At 44.8% G+C, this 18,979-nt stretch overlaps 1 protein-coding gene across 6 annotated transcripts in view; it reads left to right on the top strand.

The window, feature by feature from the left end:
- Positions 1-18,979, top strand: part of Nek11 (NIMA related kinase 11) — a 266,743-nt gene that overhangs the window by 197,513 nt on the left and 50,251 nt on the right. For 4 of the 6 annotated variants that reach the window (XR_009380324.1, XR_009380323.1, XM_059268513.1 and 1 more), the window contains one exon: positions 4,003-4,099. Coding sequence is in view for 4 of the 6 variants with exons in the window: in XM_059268513.1 (XP_059124496.1) it covers positions 4,003-4,099 (97 nt within the window). In the remaining 2 variants the exon portion in view is untranslated. Of the gene's footprint in view, positions 1-4,002; positions 4,100-4,427; positions 4,564-6,877; positions 7,441-18,979 lie in introns of those variants that run through there. The other 2 variants (XM_059268515.1, XM_059268514.1) reach the window with 2 other exon arrangements.

Here is an 18,979-nt window from a genome sequence, read left to right as displayed (position 1 = left end):
GGATATGCCTTGGGAACTTAAGGGAAAGAGGAGAGAGTTATGGGAGGTTAGGTGGAAGTGTTCTAAGAGATCAGCACACCAAAGGCAGCTTCTGCAAGGATTCCTGAGTAAGCAATGTCCTGGGCACTTCAGTGAGATCATAGACAAAATATCCACCCCTACAGTGCCTGCATCAGCTCTTTCCTGCCCACGTGCAGGATGGTTAGTGGGGGCAACACACAGGCTTGTTTTATGATCAAGGTCACTTGTCCAGCCACTGAAATGAGCAGAGGGAAATCTCAGAAGGAGAATGAGAGGAGAATCTTTCTCTTCTGGTAAAATGTCAGTACCATCAAGCTGTCACCTCCACTGGGAAGATACCTCTGCCGGGGAGCATCCACAGGAGTGGGAGGAATCCTGATAATATTGTTATGAACTGAGCTTTGCAAGCACAGCTTCTGCTTGCTAAATGCTTCTCCCTATCATTGTATTTTCACCTCACTGTCAAAACATCTCCATGGGGTGTGGCAGGTGTTATAATCCTCATCATTTCGTATTTCGCAGGAGAGAAAAGAGACTTCACGATGCTTTTGCCTACAGTCATGTAATGCTCGGGACACTTGTTACTCTCAGCCACTTGTCTCTGTGCACTGGTTCCTGCCGCTGCTCAGAGCCTCTTCTGTAATAAGCTCTGTGACTGTACCCAAGTCCTACACCTGTTCACAGAAGTGAGGGAAGGCTCTCAGCTAATGAAATCACTTAAGTAGAAAGTGAGGAGTCTGAAGCTCAGGGAGGAAGCCTGAGGGCAGTGTAGCTGGGGAGAGGAGAGCTGGAATAGCAGCTGTGGTCCTTACAGGTGAGCATTTTTTCCCACAACACTCAATATACTTCTCTGCATTCCCCGTGCCTTACAGCATCATATATATTATATACAAACATTGTACTTTAGAAAAACGGTGAACGTGAAGCCAAAACAAAGGTCAGTCCAAAGCAAGTAAGAATGTTATTCCTGATCAATAATGCAAGACCCCGAGAGAAGGGAGAGGCTCTAGCTATCTCTAGAAACTCTTGACATTGCAACTGCATCTGACACTTGTGTTTGTCTCACACATACTATTTTCTATTTGTATGAAACTTCTCTTGAAATCTATTAAGAGAAAATTAATTTAAAAACCAACATAGACAATGAAGATTGTTCCGGTTTTAAAAAAACTTTTAAGAAAGAACTCCACTACTGGGGCCCCTGTTTGTGTGTGTGTGTGGGGGGGGGGTGCATGCAGTTACACAGGACCCCAGGTTTAGGTGGGAGCCACACATTAATGACACTTTATCTTTGGATGTGTGTTTTGTGAGTGAAATCTGGTGGGACCATGAAACGTGTGGCAGAGTTTTAAAAGTCTTGCTTATACGCTCGCTCTCCTCAGTCTACCTCCCTGGGAAGACAGGTCTGCCACTCCCTGAACCCAGCCTCATGATTACTGTCACCATTTTCAGAGGACTTGGGTGTGGGTAGAATAGAGTCAGGACCAGAGGGACTCCCAGACCTCTCTGAATGTCAATAATTCCTGAGAAAAAGGGACATTAAATATTTAGCTAAAAAGAGTAAAAGAAAATTTTAATAGAAAGATAAATAAAATACCATGATGGGCCCAGAGGGTGCTGCGGAAGGAAGAAAACAGCTCTAGCTTGCTTTCTGAATAAGGAGTCCTGTGTTGCCATGTTGCCCTGGACCCCAACATGTAGCTTAGTCTAAAAGCCTTGCTACTCAGAATGTACCCCATGACCAGTAGCATTACCACCACATGGATGCTTATTAGAAATATGGAATCCCCAGCTCTATCTGGACCTATTTCTTACAAATGTGCATTTTAAAACAGGAGCTCTGGGCAAGTCACATCAAATTAGCATTCGGGATTCAGTGACTGGTTATAGGATACCTAGATTATTTCTGCCATGATTGTTAAATGTGTCGTCTTCTTTATTTAACATAAAACTACCACTGTTCCTGTCACAGAGCAGGGTGGAGAGGAGAAAAGACTGCCCAGTAAGAAGCACGGAGAAGGATTTGTTTACCGAGCACCATGTTTTGCCCACCCTGCAGCTTTAAATCATTTTGTCCCCTTCTCTACCTCTGGACTTAAAAGCTAGCATCCCTCCCAGCAGCGCCAAGAGTGGTCAGCTTGAAATAACCCATGGAGCTCCTGGAAATTGCTTTGACCTTTAGCTACATAAGCCTTCAGGACTTGCTAGCCCTCTCCTGAAGAGGGCAAAGGAGCTTACCTCTTACTTTTGGCAGAACTGATTTTTTGAGCTCACCTGGAACATACTTGTGACGTGCTTAGTAACTTTTCAGGTGCAAGAAAGTCCTACACTTTTGTGAAGTGAACTCCTAAGCCTTCCTCTTTCCCACCCCTAGCTTTGCCTGGGGACAAGTGTCTGGCCTGGCCAGGGCTGATGGAAAGATGAGAGCTGGCAGGAAGCTGCTGTGGCAGAGGAAAAAGAGAGGGCAGCAATCAGTTGTCATTGATTGTGACTGTAACGTGAAGGCATGTGGTCAGGGACCAGGAAGGACAGAGAGGCTGTTTCTCTAGTTGGAATGTGCCCTCTTCAAAGTTCATGCCCGGAGAGCCAATAATTTTGTATCCAGGGATCTATCCTGAGGAAAGAGCCGAGGCTCACAAAGTTATGCAGGATAAATGTCATCTCAACAAAATCTATAAGAACAAGAAGGGCAGAGCCCATGCCCTCCGGATCTATCCAAAAGTGGATATATGCGGAATACATCCTAGCAAAACTAGGGTTTGCGTTTATCTCTTTTTACACTTTAAAATATGAACAAAAATAGTTTTCCTGCTATGTAAAACAGCCATTGGTCCTTGCCTCATCGAGTTGCTGTCAAATCAGTCATATTTACATAAGGCTCGCTGAGAAAAGAGCAGGAATTTCACAGCCTGGGCCTTTCCATGGATGTAACTGGTAAGTGAGTATGAGTACACAGAGTTTTACCAATGGGTAAGCAACATCCTAAGGAAACAGAATTTCTCCCCTAGCTCCATGGAGACAAAGCAGTGTGGCTGACTGGGGAGCCCCACTCTATAGATGGACAGAGCCCTTGCCCCGCCCGTGAGCCAGGTCCAACTACTTAACTTTTCGTCTTTATTTTATGTGTGTGGGTGTTTCGTCTGCATGGATGTGTGTGCCCCACTTTCATGCCTTCATGTCTCTAGGTGCTAGAAGAGGGTGTTTGATTCCCTGGAACTGGAGTCACACATGGATGGAGCCTCCACGTGGGTGCTGGGGACTGAGCCTAGTCCTCGGTAAGAGCAGCTAGTGCTCTTACCCACTGAGCCATCTCCCCCGTCCAGGTTCAGCTTCTCAGTGGGAAGGTGTGCTGTTCCAGGATCTCTCCATCCTAAAGTGTTTTGTAAGGGTCTCTGGGGTCTCTCGGGAAGAAGTGTCCCAGCAGAGTTTGTCATATCTCACCTTTCCTTAACAGTTCTTTTACCTTTGCACCAGCTCTGACCCCCTCCATTCTGCTGGACCCAGGGCTGCAGGTGACCCCAGTCAACATTCTGCTTTTCATTGCAACGAAGAGCTAATGGCCAAGTGTGAGGTTGGGCTCCAGGGAAAGGTGTGCTCATTAGCAGACATCCCTGTTAGCTAAATGGATAGCACAACTGTTAAGAGAGACTGACCCAAAGCTCCCCAGAATTTTGCCTCTATAGGTAGTATAGAGTTTTCTAATATAAAAACTCATCCTTTAAATAACTACACTGTGCTTAAACAGATTTCTGAGAGAGGGTTCGTGGTTGAAATCTTCGTACAGCTCAGAACTGTAAAAACTCATATCATTTGAAATAAATCTCATTAATGTGCATGTGATAATTGAATTACTCTCTAATTAATGTAGCATTACCTGTGGTAAAGGTGAATTAGCTTCTCTTCTCTGATTGCCCTTGAATGTCACCTTGAGGTTATAGGAGTTCTGATGACGTCAATAAGGCTTGTGCATTGCTGTTTCAGACACAAGGACCATTACCAGTGTGGCTGTGGACATGTCCCCCAGACCATCCGTTTTCAACAGTGCAATGGCCAGGACCAAGATGAAACACATGAAGGAGTAAGTAGTGTGCTGTCTGTCCCCAGAGGACGCGGCACTAAAGCACAACCACCAAATGTGTGATCGATCTGTGTGATGATGTCTTAGCTCCTTTGAGTGTTAGAACAAAATGCCTGAAACTAGGTAATTTATAAGCAGTACAAAGTCTAACTGTGGGGACTGGGAGGACAAAGGTCAAGGTGCCAGCAGTTCCCTTTTCTGGTGATGATTGGGCATTTCTGCTTCCAAGATGGTACCTTATCACTTCATCCTCTCCTGGTGATTGACAGAAGGGCAGAAGCACTATGTGGCACATCTTTTATAAAGACCTTAATCTCATTCACCACAGGAACCCTATGGCCCTATCCCTTCCAGCTCTGGCACTGTGAAAGTAAAGGTATGAAGTGCTTCCAAAACAATGATGCAACAGGCCTAAGAGACTTTCCCATCTCAGAAGGAAAGAATGCCAAAGAGGTCAGGGTAACTGGCCCCAAGTAATCTCAAATCCAACAAGACCAAAAAGTAAAGTGTGTGTGTGTATGTGTGTGTGTGTGTGTGTGTGTGTGTGTGTGTGTGTGTCCTCCTCAAGCACCGTCTGCCATATTTTTTGAGGTAGGCATCTCCTTGGCCTGAGGCTCACTATGTGGGCTAAGCTATTTGAAGATCAAGTCCCAGGGATCCCCCTGTCTCCACCTCCCCAATGCCGGGATTATAAACACCCACCATCACACTTGGATTTTTTAGCATGTGTCCTGGGGGGGGGTGGATTTTGAGGTCCTTGCATCGTGCAAAGTGATCTGCTGACTAACTGAACTTTTTCCTTGGTCCAATAAAAGTAAATCTTGAGGCTTAAGAATAATCTGTGACTCCAACTCTCATCTTTTAGAGATAGCAGGGTGGAAAGGACCATGCTACAGCTTTCAGAAGCTGGAGTCTCCTACCTCCAACTTTCCCAGACTTGTTTCACATGCTGTTAGTGCTAGAGTGGCCTTAGCCCCACAGTTCCACTAGGTGCTACCTTAGTGGGTGCCACATGTATCAGCCCTACCCAGACAATTCTCTGCCTGAACTTGAAGGCTCTTCAGTACATACTTTGAATCTAGGTGGAGGTAGCTATTTCTCCTTTCCATAGATCTACACTCTGTGTACCTGAAGAGTTAGCATGGCACAGATGTGCCAGAGGTTATAGTGTGTTCCTACCAGAGCAGTGGCCTAAGCTATGGCCTAAGCTACAGCTGGGTCCACTTGAGCTGAGAAACAATGTGCCAAAATACATGAAGCAGAAACTTGAGTCAGTACTGGGCAGCAAGCCTGAAGTTCTGTGAGGTCTGGCTTCTCCTAAGAGCCCATTTATCCCTCAAGACCCTGGGACCCTGTGTTGGGGATAAACCTTGGAAGATCTATATGATGCCTTTGGGATCATTTTTCCATGGTTTGGGTGAGTAACATTCAGCTTCCTAGTATTCAAACAAACCTTACCAAATATTTGTTTGGGTATGCCATTGGTATTCTCTCCCAAACATACTTTTTTATTGTTTATAAACAGGCTCAGAAATGCCATTTTTAGTTAACTTTTCTCTCCTCATATTTTCCTATAAGCAGTCCCGAGAAAGCATCCCTCCATCATCACACTTTGTTTGGAGATTTCTTCTTCCAAATATGCTTGTTTATCACCAAAAAAGTTCTTCCTTCTAATGTACTTGAACATGGATACAATTCATCCAAGGGTTTTGCCACTTTATAATGAGGGTAGCGTTTCCTCTAGTTTCCAATAGCAGCTTCCTTCTGGGTTGGCATTGGATCAGTCCTTACTACCCATCTCCTGCTCAGTACTCTGTTCATGACCACTTAGACAATTTCTGAGAAGCCTGAGGCTCTCTGCAGCTTTCTTCTCTGGTCCTTCATCAGAATCGCACTTTACAGTCTAGCCTCTACCTGTTACCATGTCCCAAAGCTGCATCCACATGTTTAGATAGCTGTTACCTGACACATCTAGGAAATAAATTCTATCCCAGTCCTTTTGTGTTTCTATAGAATAATACCTGAAACCTGGTCCTATATAAACATATAAGTTTATTGTGAGTGTGGAAGTCTAAGATTGAGACACTAGCTGTTCAGTGTCTGGTGAGGGTCAGTTTTTGCTTCCCAGATGGCACCTTAAGTGCAAGAAGCTCATATGGCAGAAGGGACAGAGTGGCAAAAAGGGGCCTAGCCTGTTCCCTCCAGACATTTTATCAACTTGTTAAACTTCTTCATGACAGTTGAATTTCTATAACCTGATCGGATCACAGATGGGCCCAGTTCTCTGTATGATGGCACTGGGGGCTAATTTTCACTGTGTGTTTTGGGGGAACACGATGTTCAAACAGGTGACACTCCAATTGGCCTCTACTATAAAACTGTATGCAGTGGTAGTTGGGATCAGGAACACTGGCCAGAAAATGCCTGGATCTCCACCCCAAGCTCCTGTGACAGATTTTGTGACAAGAGATGCTTAGCTTCCTAGTCTAACTCCTCCCATACAGTCCATGTCTGTAGGATGGAGCCCGGCACCCTTTCTCCACAATGGAATATGTAGTAAATGTTTTTAGGCTTTGTAAGCCTACAGTTTCTGTTACAATAACTCAGCTCTTACAGCACGAAAGCAACCGTGGGCAATATGTCAATAATTGTACATGCCGTATCTCTAGGCCACATTATTTTGAGGCTGAAATGTTAATTTTGTATAATTTTCAGGCCTCACAATGATTATTCTTTTCTTTATTTTTCTCTTTTTATGGTGCTGATGATTGAATCCAGGACCTGAGCATGTTAAGGACAAGGCCTCCAGTGAGCTGTGTCTCCGGTTCAGTTTGTTTTTCCAACCACTAAAAATATGACAATTCCTAACTCATAGGATGCATGAACATGAGAGGGGGTGGATTTGGCCTGTGAACTGTGTGTTTTGCTGGCCCATACTACCAATATTCTAACTCAGGAATTGCCCTCTGAAACCTATTACCTAAATGAATAATAATTAGGGAAGATGAGGGAGAATCATTTCCCAGTCATATTGCCTATGAATTGCCCTTGCAATATATTGTATCATCCAGACCACTGTTTGAAAGAAAACTTGCTGAATTATTTCCAAACAGAAAGCTATAAGCATGCTTAGATGCTCATTGTTTGTGAGTTCTGCCTACAATAGGATGCTGACAGGGTAACACAGTTACCATGACAACAATTGAGTCCCAGGAACTGGAAATGGGAGACTTGGGACTCATTTTCCAATATCTTCCTACCTCTATCTCTCCTCATGAGAAAGATGTAAGAGAAAGATTTACTAATCTCTCAATTGATGATCTTTAAAGAGAAGAACAATAACTAACTTATTTCACTCTTGAACATTAATATGGTCATGAGGGTTTTTGTTCTTTAAGATTTCATTACTTTTTGCAATGTACACAATGTCCCATTACCTAGCATATTGAAAGATGCTTCAAATAACTGAAACCAAAGAGGCTTTTTCAGACTGAACTGACCAAAGTACATTCTAGTTATTTTATTATTGATAGGTTGTTTTCTTCTTTAGACTTTTTAAAAATTTTGCATATAATATATTTTGATTGTATTCTTTCCTCTCCCCCAACTTCTTCCAGAGCCTCCCCTCTTACCTACCCACCCAACTTCATATGTTCTCTCTCTCTCTCAAAAAAAACCCATAAAATAAAGCCAAAACAAACAAAACACAAAAAAAATACCAAAACAAAAAAGTGCGCGCGCACACACACACACACACACACACACACACACACACACACACAAAAAAAAAAAAAAAACAAAAAAAAAAAACAAAAAAAAAAAAACAAAAAAACATGGAGTCAGTGTTGTGTTGGTCAGCCACTTCTGGGCACAGGGCTCACCCTTGAATGTGGTTGAAATACCCAATGACACTCCATTGGAGAAACTTGATTTTTCCTCTCCCAGAGTTGACATTCGTCAACCTATGCAGATCTGTCTGGGAGACGTGGGATTTGAGGACCAAAAAGAATAGGGTGGACTACAGTAAAATGCTGCAGACTTTATTTCAGTTTCAGTGGACTTTTATACACGAATGTAACAAAGAAAGCAATGATCCAAGAAAGGTTGATTGAGTTCAAGAAAACATGATCAGAAAAACATGTAAACAAACTCCAGTGAGCACTTACTAAATGTTAACAGAGCAGTCCTTTCCCAGAACTTTCTCAGGACAGACCAATTTAAACACAGATGCCTGGCACATGCTATAGATTACTCTGGGAGAGCATGAAAGTGAGGCAGACGGCCCTATCCAGATTCAGGGTACTGTTCCGACATCCAACAAGAATAAGCATGTCTTATAAATTGAATGTAAATGTTTGTCGTAGGAGGCACGAAATCACGTCCAAGAACAATCCAGGGAACAAAATGCACTTGAGGGAAAAGGCCCTCCACCTGTTTTCCTGGAGCCTCTCTCCTAGTTCCCCAAGGCAGGGTTCACCAAGCACCATTCTTTTGACACCCCGCAGGTGTCATTTGCAGATAGCTTCTTGGTTAAAGGGAGGACCTTGTGAGCACTTCCCTTCTCTGTGCTGGGATTTGGTCTTCCTTAGTTCTTGACTAAATGTGACTAGTAATTTTGTGGCTTGCCTTTTAATATGGACCAGTGCAGTTCAAGCCTCTACCACTTGGATAGAGCTGCTCCTTTGGAGGAAAAACCTACTGTCCCCTTAGAATCCATGTCATAAGGCCCTATATCATTCTAGAAAAAAAGGAAGAAAGAAAAGGAAGAAAGAGGCCTAGATAGACAGACAGAAAGAAATTGAGGCTGCAGAGCAGTGCATTTTCTGAAAATGCTGTATTTACCCAGATTCTCAGACTTAGGACCCAGTCAGAGCGGGGAACCCTACTGTCCCTTCACTGTACAGTGATACACATGTGAAAACCCAGAAGAGAACAAGGAGTGATGTGTGTCCCCAGAGAGGTCATAGTGTTTATAAAGTGTCAAATGTCAAGTCAAAGGCTGGACAGCAGCACGGGGTTCTATAACACAGGTGATGGTTAAGGGCAGTCTGCTGGGACCGAGAGCAGGTACTAAACACGGTCAGCAAGGAAGGTGAGGAGGCTTCAGAGAGAAGTGGAAACCTGCTGCGGCTTTCACAGAGGAGTGGGATTTAGAGAGGTGAAGAGAAGGGTGGGTTCTGACCTTTGCTGAGTGAGTTTCTTTCTTTGCTCGGTTTGGTTTTGATTTGTTTTGAGACAGGGTCTTACATCATAGCCCAGGTTGGCCTGAAACTCACTATCCTCCTGCCTCCATCTCCTGAATGATGGGATTATAGGTGTGGACCACCATGCTGCCATAGTCAGTATTTTCTAAGATTCAACTTCCTGGTCTGCAAAGTGGTAGCATTATTTCTACAGCTGAACCCTTGGGATGCTGACTCAGGGTGGAGATTATGTTCAGGTTTTGGGGGGTATGCTCTTGAGATGGACATGTGTACTTTAAAAAGAGAAGTAAGCAGGCTGGCTGTGGAGAAACACACACACACACACACACACACACATACACACACACACACACACACACACACACACACACACATACATGTACATGAGCAAATTGTGTGTGAGTGCAGGTCCACAGGTGCCATCTTTTGTATGTGGAGGTCAAGAAACTGCTCTTGTCTTCCACATTGTTGAGGCAGGGGCTTTCTTGTTTCTGCCAAGCTTTGTACTCATGGTGATCTGGCCTTCCAGAGGGTTCTCTTGTCCCTGCTTCCTGTCTTCTCTGGCGCTGGGTGCTGGGATGACAGATGTGCCACATCCAGCTGTATACCTGGGTTCTGGGGAGCACTCAGGCCACCAGGCTATACAGCAAATACTTTTACCCACTAAAAGCCATCATCTCCCCAGCTCCTGGTTTACTGTTGATCTGGACTACAAGCCAGGATCACACATGGCATTCAGTTGTCACTACTGACATTTATGATAGAGCTGTTCTACACCCATTCTTTGTCCTCATGACATTGCCATTTTGAGAGTATACAAGACAGTTTTGTAAGATGTCTCTCATTTATTCAGTGTTTCATGATTATTTGACCCAGGCTAGACATTTTGGTGGCATCCTACACACTCAATTCTGTGTACCCATAGGCTCTTCTCCTAGACTCAGCTTTTCACATCCAATGGTCTCATTAGTGTCTCAGACCTCCTAAAAGCGTGAGCATCACCTGGAAGCTGTGACAAATGCAGGCTGTCTGGAATTGCCACTCCTGGGTCAGAACTCGCCTTGTAAGAAACTGTCTGGAGAGTCATGTCACATCCAAGTTGGAGACATTTGTTGCCAATGACAAGTCATAATAAAAGTCAAATGACATGTAAAATATATATTCATATTAATATATTTGTTATGACACTCAAATTTTTAGGGCTTAAAATATACTTGTTTTGAATTTATTTTAATAAGGAAGATGTGTAATTGATATACAGTGGAACCTCTGAGCCCCTTTTAGCATACAGGTCTATGAGTTTGGGCATTAGCACTGCTTTTACTTATATAAAATATAAAATAAGATATAAAATCCCATTGCCATTCACACTTCTAAGTTCATAGTTCTATCAGTTTTGACAGCACAATCAAGATTAAGGAACAGTGTGGTCTTCTCCCAAGTTCCCTCTTGGTGTCTCCTTTGTGGGTCAGGTCCTTCCATCATATCATGTCCCTGGCAGCATCCATCTGCTGTCTGTGTCTGTATTTCCTTTTCTAAAACATCTTGTAGGTGGAGTTACCATTACATCATGGACTGTGACTGTGACTAGGACAGTGGATAGGGGTCTAAGATGATGAAGAGTTTGACACATGTTGGAACCTGTGCTTCTGAATTCCTTTGTTCCCCCTTTGAATTATAAGGAGAGGTAGATTTAGAGTTAGAGCCTGGCACCTCACTAGTATTTGTTCCCAAAGCATCTAGTTCTGAGTGTTATGTTAAAGGGACCTGCCACCTAGGAAATTCGGAGGCTAAACTGGCTTTACTGCTAGGATTTGTCAGGCTCTTAGAGTTATAGAGAGCTCTTAGTGCCTAGACACAGTAGAAGCAGCCTCCACTATCATAAAGTGAGATTTCTAGGGATTAGGTCTACTCTACCAAGACTCAACCTGATAATGAGAAGCCACGGAGAAGCCCTGAAGGTCTGAGCTAGGCAGAGACCACCTTGTTTTTTGAGACAAGATCTCTCACAGAACCTGGAGCTCATCAATATGGCTAGACTGAATGGCCAAAAAGCGCTCGGGCTCAGCTTGTCTCTGACTCCCCAGCACTGGATTTACAAGTGACTTTTTACGTCAGTGTTGGTGATCGGAACGCAGTTCCTCACGTTTGTGCAACAAGTACTGCACTGACTGAGCCATCTTCCCAGTGGGCTGCACACGTCACTGTACCTGAGCAAGCACAGCTGGAACAGTGTGTGCACTTCCCAGTGCCCCACACTGCTTCATCGTCCTCTTAGGTGTCTTCCCCAGATGGCAGTCTTCCCTAAGTGCTGTGTGAGGGCACGTGTGAGAGAGGGAAGGAGAAAATATTAATACATTTCTGGTGCTTTCATTGTTGAACTTGCCTGTCAACCTTTTGAGATATCTTACCAAGGTCAGAAAACAGCCCTGGCAGAGAGGGCTGAAGTCAACTCTTCAGAGGCTGTAGAAGGCATGAGAAGATTCCACAGGCAACACTGAGGTCAAATGCAGTAATTGGTTCAGCATCCAGTAGCTGATTCACATGTTGTTGAAACTGTTCCTTCACTTTTGATCACAATAAGACCTTAGCAGAGGAAGGTCACACTGAAAGTGAGAAGCCCACAGCCCTTACTGTCCTCAGTAGCTTGATACATGGTACCTGGTGTCGGCAATGGCTTGTAAGCATCTCCGTTGAGCAGCACACTCGTTAAGAAAATGTTTGCCCCAAGGAGGACACAAGGTTTGTCCTGGTGTCAGTTCAGGTTCTGAGCCAAACCAAAGCCGTGGCAGTGTGATGTGGAATGAGGCTTGCTCTTGACCTTTTCCTCTGTGCGGGGAGTGCACTAAAGCAGACATCCGCTATTGCATGTCACTCACGCTGTCCACACATGAGGTGGGGCGGCCACCCTGTCATATCAGTAATTAGGTGGCATTTGCAAAGTTCTAAAACTTTCCCACTGTCTGACATCTCAGAAGTGGCGGGCTGCATATCAAGATGCCTGAGAGTCTGGTTAAATCTGGTTGAACACCAATGCTGGTAAGCACTGCCAAGGGGAGATGGGAAGAGCGCTGGGTGTCACGGAAGGCGAGGGCCATCAGGAACTCTAGGGAGCCTTGTTATTTCCATGAGAATTTTATGTACCCGGAAACTGGCTCTGGCACCTGGTCACTCTGACTTGGTGGTTGTTAGCACATGGCAACCCCACTGGGTTGGTGATGAGAATGGGGGAGGTGGAACCTCATCTAAAGCTGACAGGCAGGGCTGGCTCTGCTCTCACACTCTGTCCCCGTCCACATGTTTTCCTGGGTCAGTATGTAGTTTGATAGCATCTCATTTGTGCAGGGCGTTCTCTCTCTCTCTCTCTCTCTCTCTCTCTCTCTCTCTCTCTCTCTCTCTCTCTCTGTGTGTGTGTGTGTGTGTGTGTGTGTGTGTGTGTGTGTGAAGAACTTACTATTTCAGCATTTTCAATGCTCTATGAATAAAGCCAGTTCTGTCTCACTGATTGAAATAACCCTTCAGTAGAGAAACAGTCGAAGCTATGGTTCTTTTCATTGGGGTTTCAAATCCGATCTGAGAGATGTTAGGTATATCTCCAGCATTCCCTTTCTTTAATAAAAGGCAGGTGCCATGGAGCAACTCTGAGGGGACAACTGATTGAAACTAGCACTTCAATGTTAAAACAACGAAGCTTACAGATAGCACTTGGTCACCAGCAAATGAGGGCTCCTTGTTTAAAGAGAGAGAGTGTTGAATATGCATGAAGGGCAAGAGACCCTTCCAGGAGCCTGTCAGACCTCTTTGTCTTGTCTTAAGGGCTGGGACCAATTAATTACTCTTCTCTCGAGAGTTTGTTGGGTGTGAGGCATTAGCTATGGACAAACAACAGACAACTTATGATCTGTGAAGGCAAGTGGATAATTGAAAGTGGGGTTCAAAAGGTTGGAAGTAAGTGGGAACTGGAGAGGTAGCCAACTTGGTTAAAAAAAGTCATTTTTTTCTTGTTATTGTTTGTTGTTGTTTCAAAAGGTGAGTATAGTGGTGTGTTCTTGCAACCCAGTGCTGGAAAAGCAGACATGGGAGAATCCCCAGGGTGTATGGGTGAACTAGCCTAGCCTACTTGGTGAGGTATAGGCCAGTGAGAGAGGCTGTCATATATATACATACATATATATATATGTGTATGTATGTATATATATGTATATATATGTGTGTGTGTGTGTGTGTGTGTGTGTGTGTGTGTGTGAATGGAACCTGAGGAATGGCACCCAAAGTCATGGTCAACACATGTGTGAGCACACACACATGTGCACATATATACACACATAACACACGCATGTGCACACATATACACACAGATCACTCATGTGCACATATATACACATAGAACACACATGTATGCACATACATACACATAGAACATACACACATGCCCACATATATATACATACACAGATCAGCGATGAATGCCATATTGTCTTGTCAATGGTGCAAATGCTCCTGAAATCCAGAGAGGGGCCCATCTCCTCCACGGGGATGGACTCATCCATGTCCTACCTGCTGTGTCTATTTCCCCTGGTCAGGAATGACTTGACCTTTCCTATGGAGGCAAGGTTTGCCACATACAACTGGTCCCTACCACTCCAGTGTAGGCAATTTCAGTTGGAACCTCAGCCCATGCTTATGGTCGTTTGAAGCTTAGATTCCTGGGTGTTATGAAGATCTCGTCCTCTGAGCTTCTGTCTGTTTCATCCCTATTCTGTAACACAGTCACTTAGTGTGACAATCTAACCTCTATATCGATTTTCCCCACTACGGTCCAGCCAAATCTTCAGCAAGGCCAGTTACCTCTTCAGAAGACTGGGAGCTGATGACAAGGGCTTATGTCCTAAGGATGTAAGCAAGTTCAGACTGATCCCTTTGTTTAATGGTTTCTCTGACTCTGCAGTAGTAGGGAGGCTCACCAGAAAGCCAGGCCTGAGATCCCTCACACAGAGCCTCTCCTGGGCACTCTCTGGTGCAGGGAAGGAAGCAGGAACAGCCAAGGGCAAAGAGAGCTGTGGTACAACCTCAGGAAGGCCTGGTCCCCAGCATAAAAGCCACTGACTCCGGGATGCAATTGCATTTGCCCCACAATGACACGTGGGACTGAACTTAGGACACAGTGGACACCAGTCCCTGACTGCAGCATGCAGGTTGGGTGTAAGCTGAGTACAGACTGAGGCCTGGGCTGAGCTGAGGACAATTTCCCAGAGGCCTGATGGGTGTGGGCTGCCAGCCAGCACCACTTTGAGCAGCTTGAAAATGAGGTTTCTTCATTCTGTAGGATGCTCTCCACCCAGGTTCCTGTCATCTCCTGGATCATTTCCTCTGTAGACATGCCCCGCGCCTCAACCCAGGGCCTCATGCTCCCACTTTCTTCCTTAAAGTCTTCTCTAGGAATTTTCTTCTAGATGGAGGTGCACATGTGCAGATTTGCCAGCTGAAGCCGAATGCCTTCACACCCTAATTCCACTTCTTCTGTCTAAATGTCAGGAACCTCTTGGGCACTGCTCTGAGAAGAATGTGGCTTTCTGGGAGCTTAACAGCCTTGCGGCTTGGCTCCCCCCACTGTGGATTTAGACAGATCCCTGTACCTCCCAGAGCCTCAGGTTCTTCTCCTTTGAGAAGCAGGGACACCCAGCATCTAAGCCTTGAATTGTACTCTGTGGAACATGGAGAAGGCACCCAGTAAGTGCTGGAGGCCTCTTCTCTCACCAGTTGCTTGACATTTTCAGTTACCATTCTTCAGCCCAGGGTTTTTTAGGTTGGTGTCTAATTATAAAGACTTTTTCCTTATTTTTTTTTCACTATTCAAGTTTGAAATCAAGCAGAAAATCCACAAGAAGACCCTGTAGTCAGGATCAGCTCCCAGACAGAGGTGCAGGGATGGAGAGTGGCGGGAAGCTGGCAGCCATCTTAGTGTCCCTTACTTGTTCATAGTTAAATTAATGTGGCTTTTCTTATTATTTTCATATCTGAGAGCAACAAGTACCATTTTGAGATGGCTAATCATAACTATGATAAAATTACAATAAACTGATATAGCTGTTCCAATATTATTTGAAATACTCATATCTGTTTGATGCTCAAAACCCCGAAATGGGCACCACATAAGAAGGAGGCCTGATGTTTATGGCTCTGTTCACTGAGGTTTGACAGTTTCTAATTTGCCACATCTGGGCCCCTAGTTCACGGGACCTTGGGGAAGAGGCTGAGAGCTTCTGCCAGACAGTAAGGTTTGTAGACACTGGCAAAAAGTAACCCCCCCAATCCACATTATTTTGGGTTATTGATGATGTGGGGTAGAGTCAGGGCATCAGAGCTGTCCTTCATCAGGCCCTCGTGGGTGTGGAATATCCGGAAGAACTCTCAGTGGAGTCCAGAATAATGAACGAACCTTAGACAAACTGGACAGATATTAGGGTCGTATGGAAGTTCATGTGGAAGCACAGGTGTTTTCTGGCTAGGTGGAGGGGTGACCCGGTAATGGGTACACCCCTCTTTCACGTGGCCAGGAGTGTTCAGCCGGCACAGAGATCCTAGCCACTGGGACCTAAGAGTCAGCTGCCATGGGAGAATGCCTGTCAGTTTGTTCACCTCAACTGCTTCAAGGAAGATCTGGGAATCTTTTTTTGAGATCAACTCCATCTAAGAAGCTTTAGAGGAGTAAATTGTTACTTCTTTATTAAAGGGGTTAGGAGTTTGCTTGGTTGGTAGATAACCTGCCCCGAGAACACAAAGACTAGAGTTTCATCTTCAGAGCCCATGTAAGAATGCTGGATGTAAGGTCTGGGAGATGACTTGGGGGACCTGAGCTAAATTCTCCAAAACCCATGTAAAAAAAACTCACCATGGAGGTGTGTCTGTAACTCTAGCACTGTGAAGAGGAGAGACAGGGGACAAGGCCACCAGCCTGGCTCCAGATTCGGTGAGAAACCTTGTCTCAAAGGGATAAAGCCAAGAGTGATAGAGGACACCTGACATCTTTCTCTGGCTTCTGCATGTGTGCATGCACTCACATACATCTGCCACCACACACACACACACACACACACACACACACACACACACACACACACACACCAGCACTTGTTATAGCAGTGCTGGAGAGGTAGAGACAGGAGGATCTCTAGGGCTGCCTCTTCAGCCAGTCTAGCCTCCTTGGTGGGCCACAGACCAGTGGAGACTGTATTTCAAAGGAGATGGACAGCCTTCCTGAGGATGCTACATAGAATTGTCCTCTGGGATACACATGTGCATGAACATCTGTACACATGTGTGTACCCATGCACATGAACACACATGCACACATGCATGTAGTAAATTCAAATAAATAAGCAAAGTGATAAGTAATGCCTAAATCTTAAGACTATCAAGTGGGATGGGGAGAGAGCTCAGTTGGTAAAGTGTTTGCTGTGTAAGATGAGGACTTGAGGTGGGTCCCCAGAACTCATCCAGTACAGCTTGATATGATGGAATGCTTGTGATCCTGGTGCAGGTAAGTCCTGGGGCTCCATGGCAAGGCAGTGTAGGTTTCATGGAAATTTCTAAGCCAGTGAGAGACCTTGTCTCAAAAACAAGGTGGATGGGTCCCAAGGGATGCCAAGGGTGACCTTTTGATTCCACAAGAAAATGCACACGCATACACACACACACACACACACACACACACACACACACGTGTGTATAAACATGCACAAACACACAGATACAGTCTGGCATACAAAGAACAGTAAGTGATGTATCTTCCTGCCAAGCTAGAGAGGGCTGTGGATTGGATTCACTGCAAGTCTTTCAGCTGTCCAGACACTAGGCCGAGCTGCCCACCTGTGTTTAGCTCTATTTTATGTATTCAGTGCCATGAAATTACCCTAAGCATTGCTTGTGCTAGATCCCACAACACTATGGGGGCTCTCCAAGATGTGGTCCCTCTGGAGGGGTGACCCACACTGAGCAGTCATGAATTACAGTTCATGTTTCTCTACCTGGACACTGGTTCGCATGGTGGCTTCCACTCAGGAGGGTGCTCTGACAAGCCCTAGCTCCATGTATTCGCCTGTCTGTCTGTGTTTGCTCTGTGTCCAGCCTCTTTATGAAATCTGCAAGAGCTGTCGGTTTTCTACCGAGCCTTTTGATAGAATGCAGCTCCTTCCAGGGTGAGACCAGAAGTCTTCTCTCCACTTTATCTTGCACCTCCTAGCTTGGGATTTTAAAAAAGCCTCCCAGAATGAACCAAACTCTCAATAAGGGGGAGCTGTGGGTGAGTGTGTCACCAAAGGAATTCTCTGTTGCAAGCTTAGTGCCTAGTGTGGTGATGCTGAGGGATGATGGAGCCTTTGGGGGAACCGAGGATGAGATGTTTAGTCATTCAGATAGACTAGGAAAGCAAAGGAGAGGACTCTGTCCCCACCTCCCCCCTCCCTCCCTTTCTCTCTTTCTCTCTCTTTCCCTATCTATCTATCTATCTATCTATCTATCTATCTATCTATCTATCTCTATCTCTATCTATCTCTATCCCTCTCTATCACCCTCTCCTCCCCTCTCCCTCCCTCTCTGTGTCTCTCTGTCTCTGTATCTGTCTGAAAGCACAAGCTTCTGTCCTACCAGCAACTCCCAAATACCCGGCAGCTGCTTCCCAGATCACCACCCAGAGGCTTATATTAATTATAAATGCTTAGCCAGTAGCTCAGGATTATTATTAACTAGCTCTTACACTTAAATTAACCCATTATTCTTATCTATGTTTAGTCATCTGGCTTTGGACCTTTTCTCAGTTCAGCATTCTCATCTTGCTTCCTCTACCTTTGGATGGTGACTCCTGACTCAGCCCTTCCTCTTCCCAGCATTCTTAGTTTGGTTGTCCCACCTATACTTCCTGCCTGGCTACTGGCCAGTCAGCATTTTATTAAACCAATTTGAGTGACAAATCTTTACAGTGTATAAGAGGATTATTCCACAGCTCCCCCCTCTCTTTCTCCACTCCCTTCTCAATGTATTCTCCCCCTCCTAAACATTTGTACTTGTGGGACCCTCTATCATGAGACTTTCCCCAGAGCCAAGCAGAAGCTGGTGCCATGCTCTTGAGCCTCTTGAACTCTTAAACTCTGTGCTCAGCAACCCTTACCCTTCATAAACTACATAGCCTCAAATCTTTTATAGAACAATGGGGAACAGCAATACAGCAAGTGTTAGCTCTTGTTTAATTCAGTAGCATTTATTGACTCCTACTGTTTGTAGAGACTGGTGCTTACTACTGTAGGGAGCATAGAGAGATAAAAGATATAATATTTGCCTTTGAGGAACTGAAAGCTGACCTCACTTAAGGATATATTTATGTTCTAATACTTTGTCAGGATCATTTTAAAAAATGACTCACAGTTAGCACATCTGAATAGCATATTTTGCTGATCTGGGATTAACACTTACACCTGAGAAAATTTTTTAGTCCGTGTTAGCATCAGGAAAAGACAATAAACCTAGTTGAATAACACAGAGGAAGTAAATGATGGAAGGGAGAACTTTAGGAAGTCGGCGTACTGACTATCACTGGCCGTGTGCATAGCTTGGTTCTGAGTTTCTACAAACCCAGGTCAAATGGGCATCAAGAAGGTACAGTTCTACCACTCATTGTCAA

This window comes from Peromyscus eremicus, chromosome 7 (assembly GCF_949786415.1).
Source record: "Peromyscus eremicus chromosome 7, PerEre_H2_v1, whole genome shotgun sequence".
Taxonomy (NCBI): domain Eukaryota; kingdom Metazoa; phylum Chordata; class Mammalia; order Rodentia; family Cricetidae; genus Peromyscus; species Peromyscus eremicus.
This window is presented reverse-complemented; position numbering and strand designations above follow the sequence as displayed.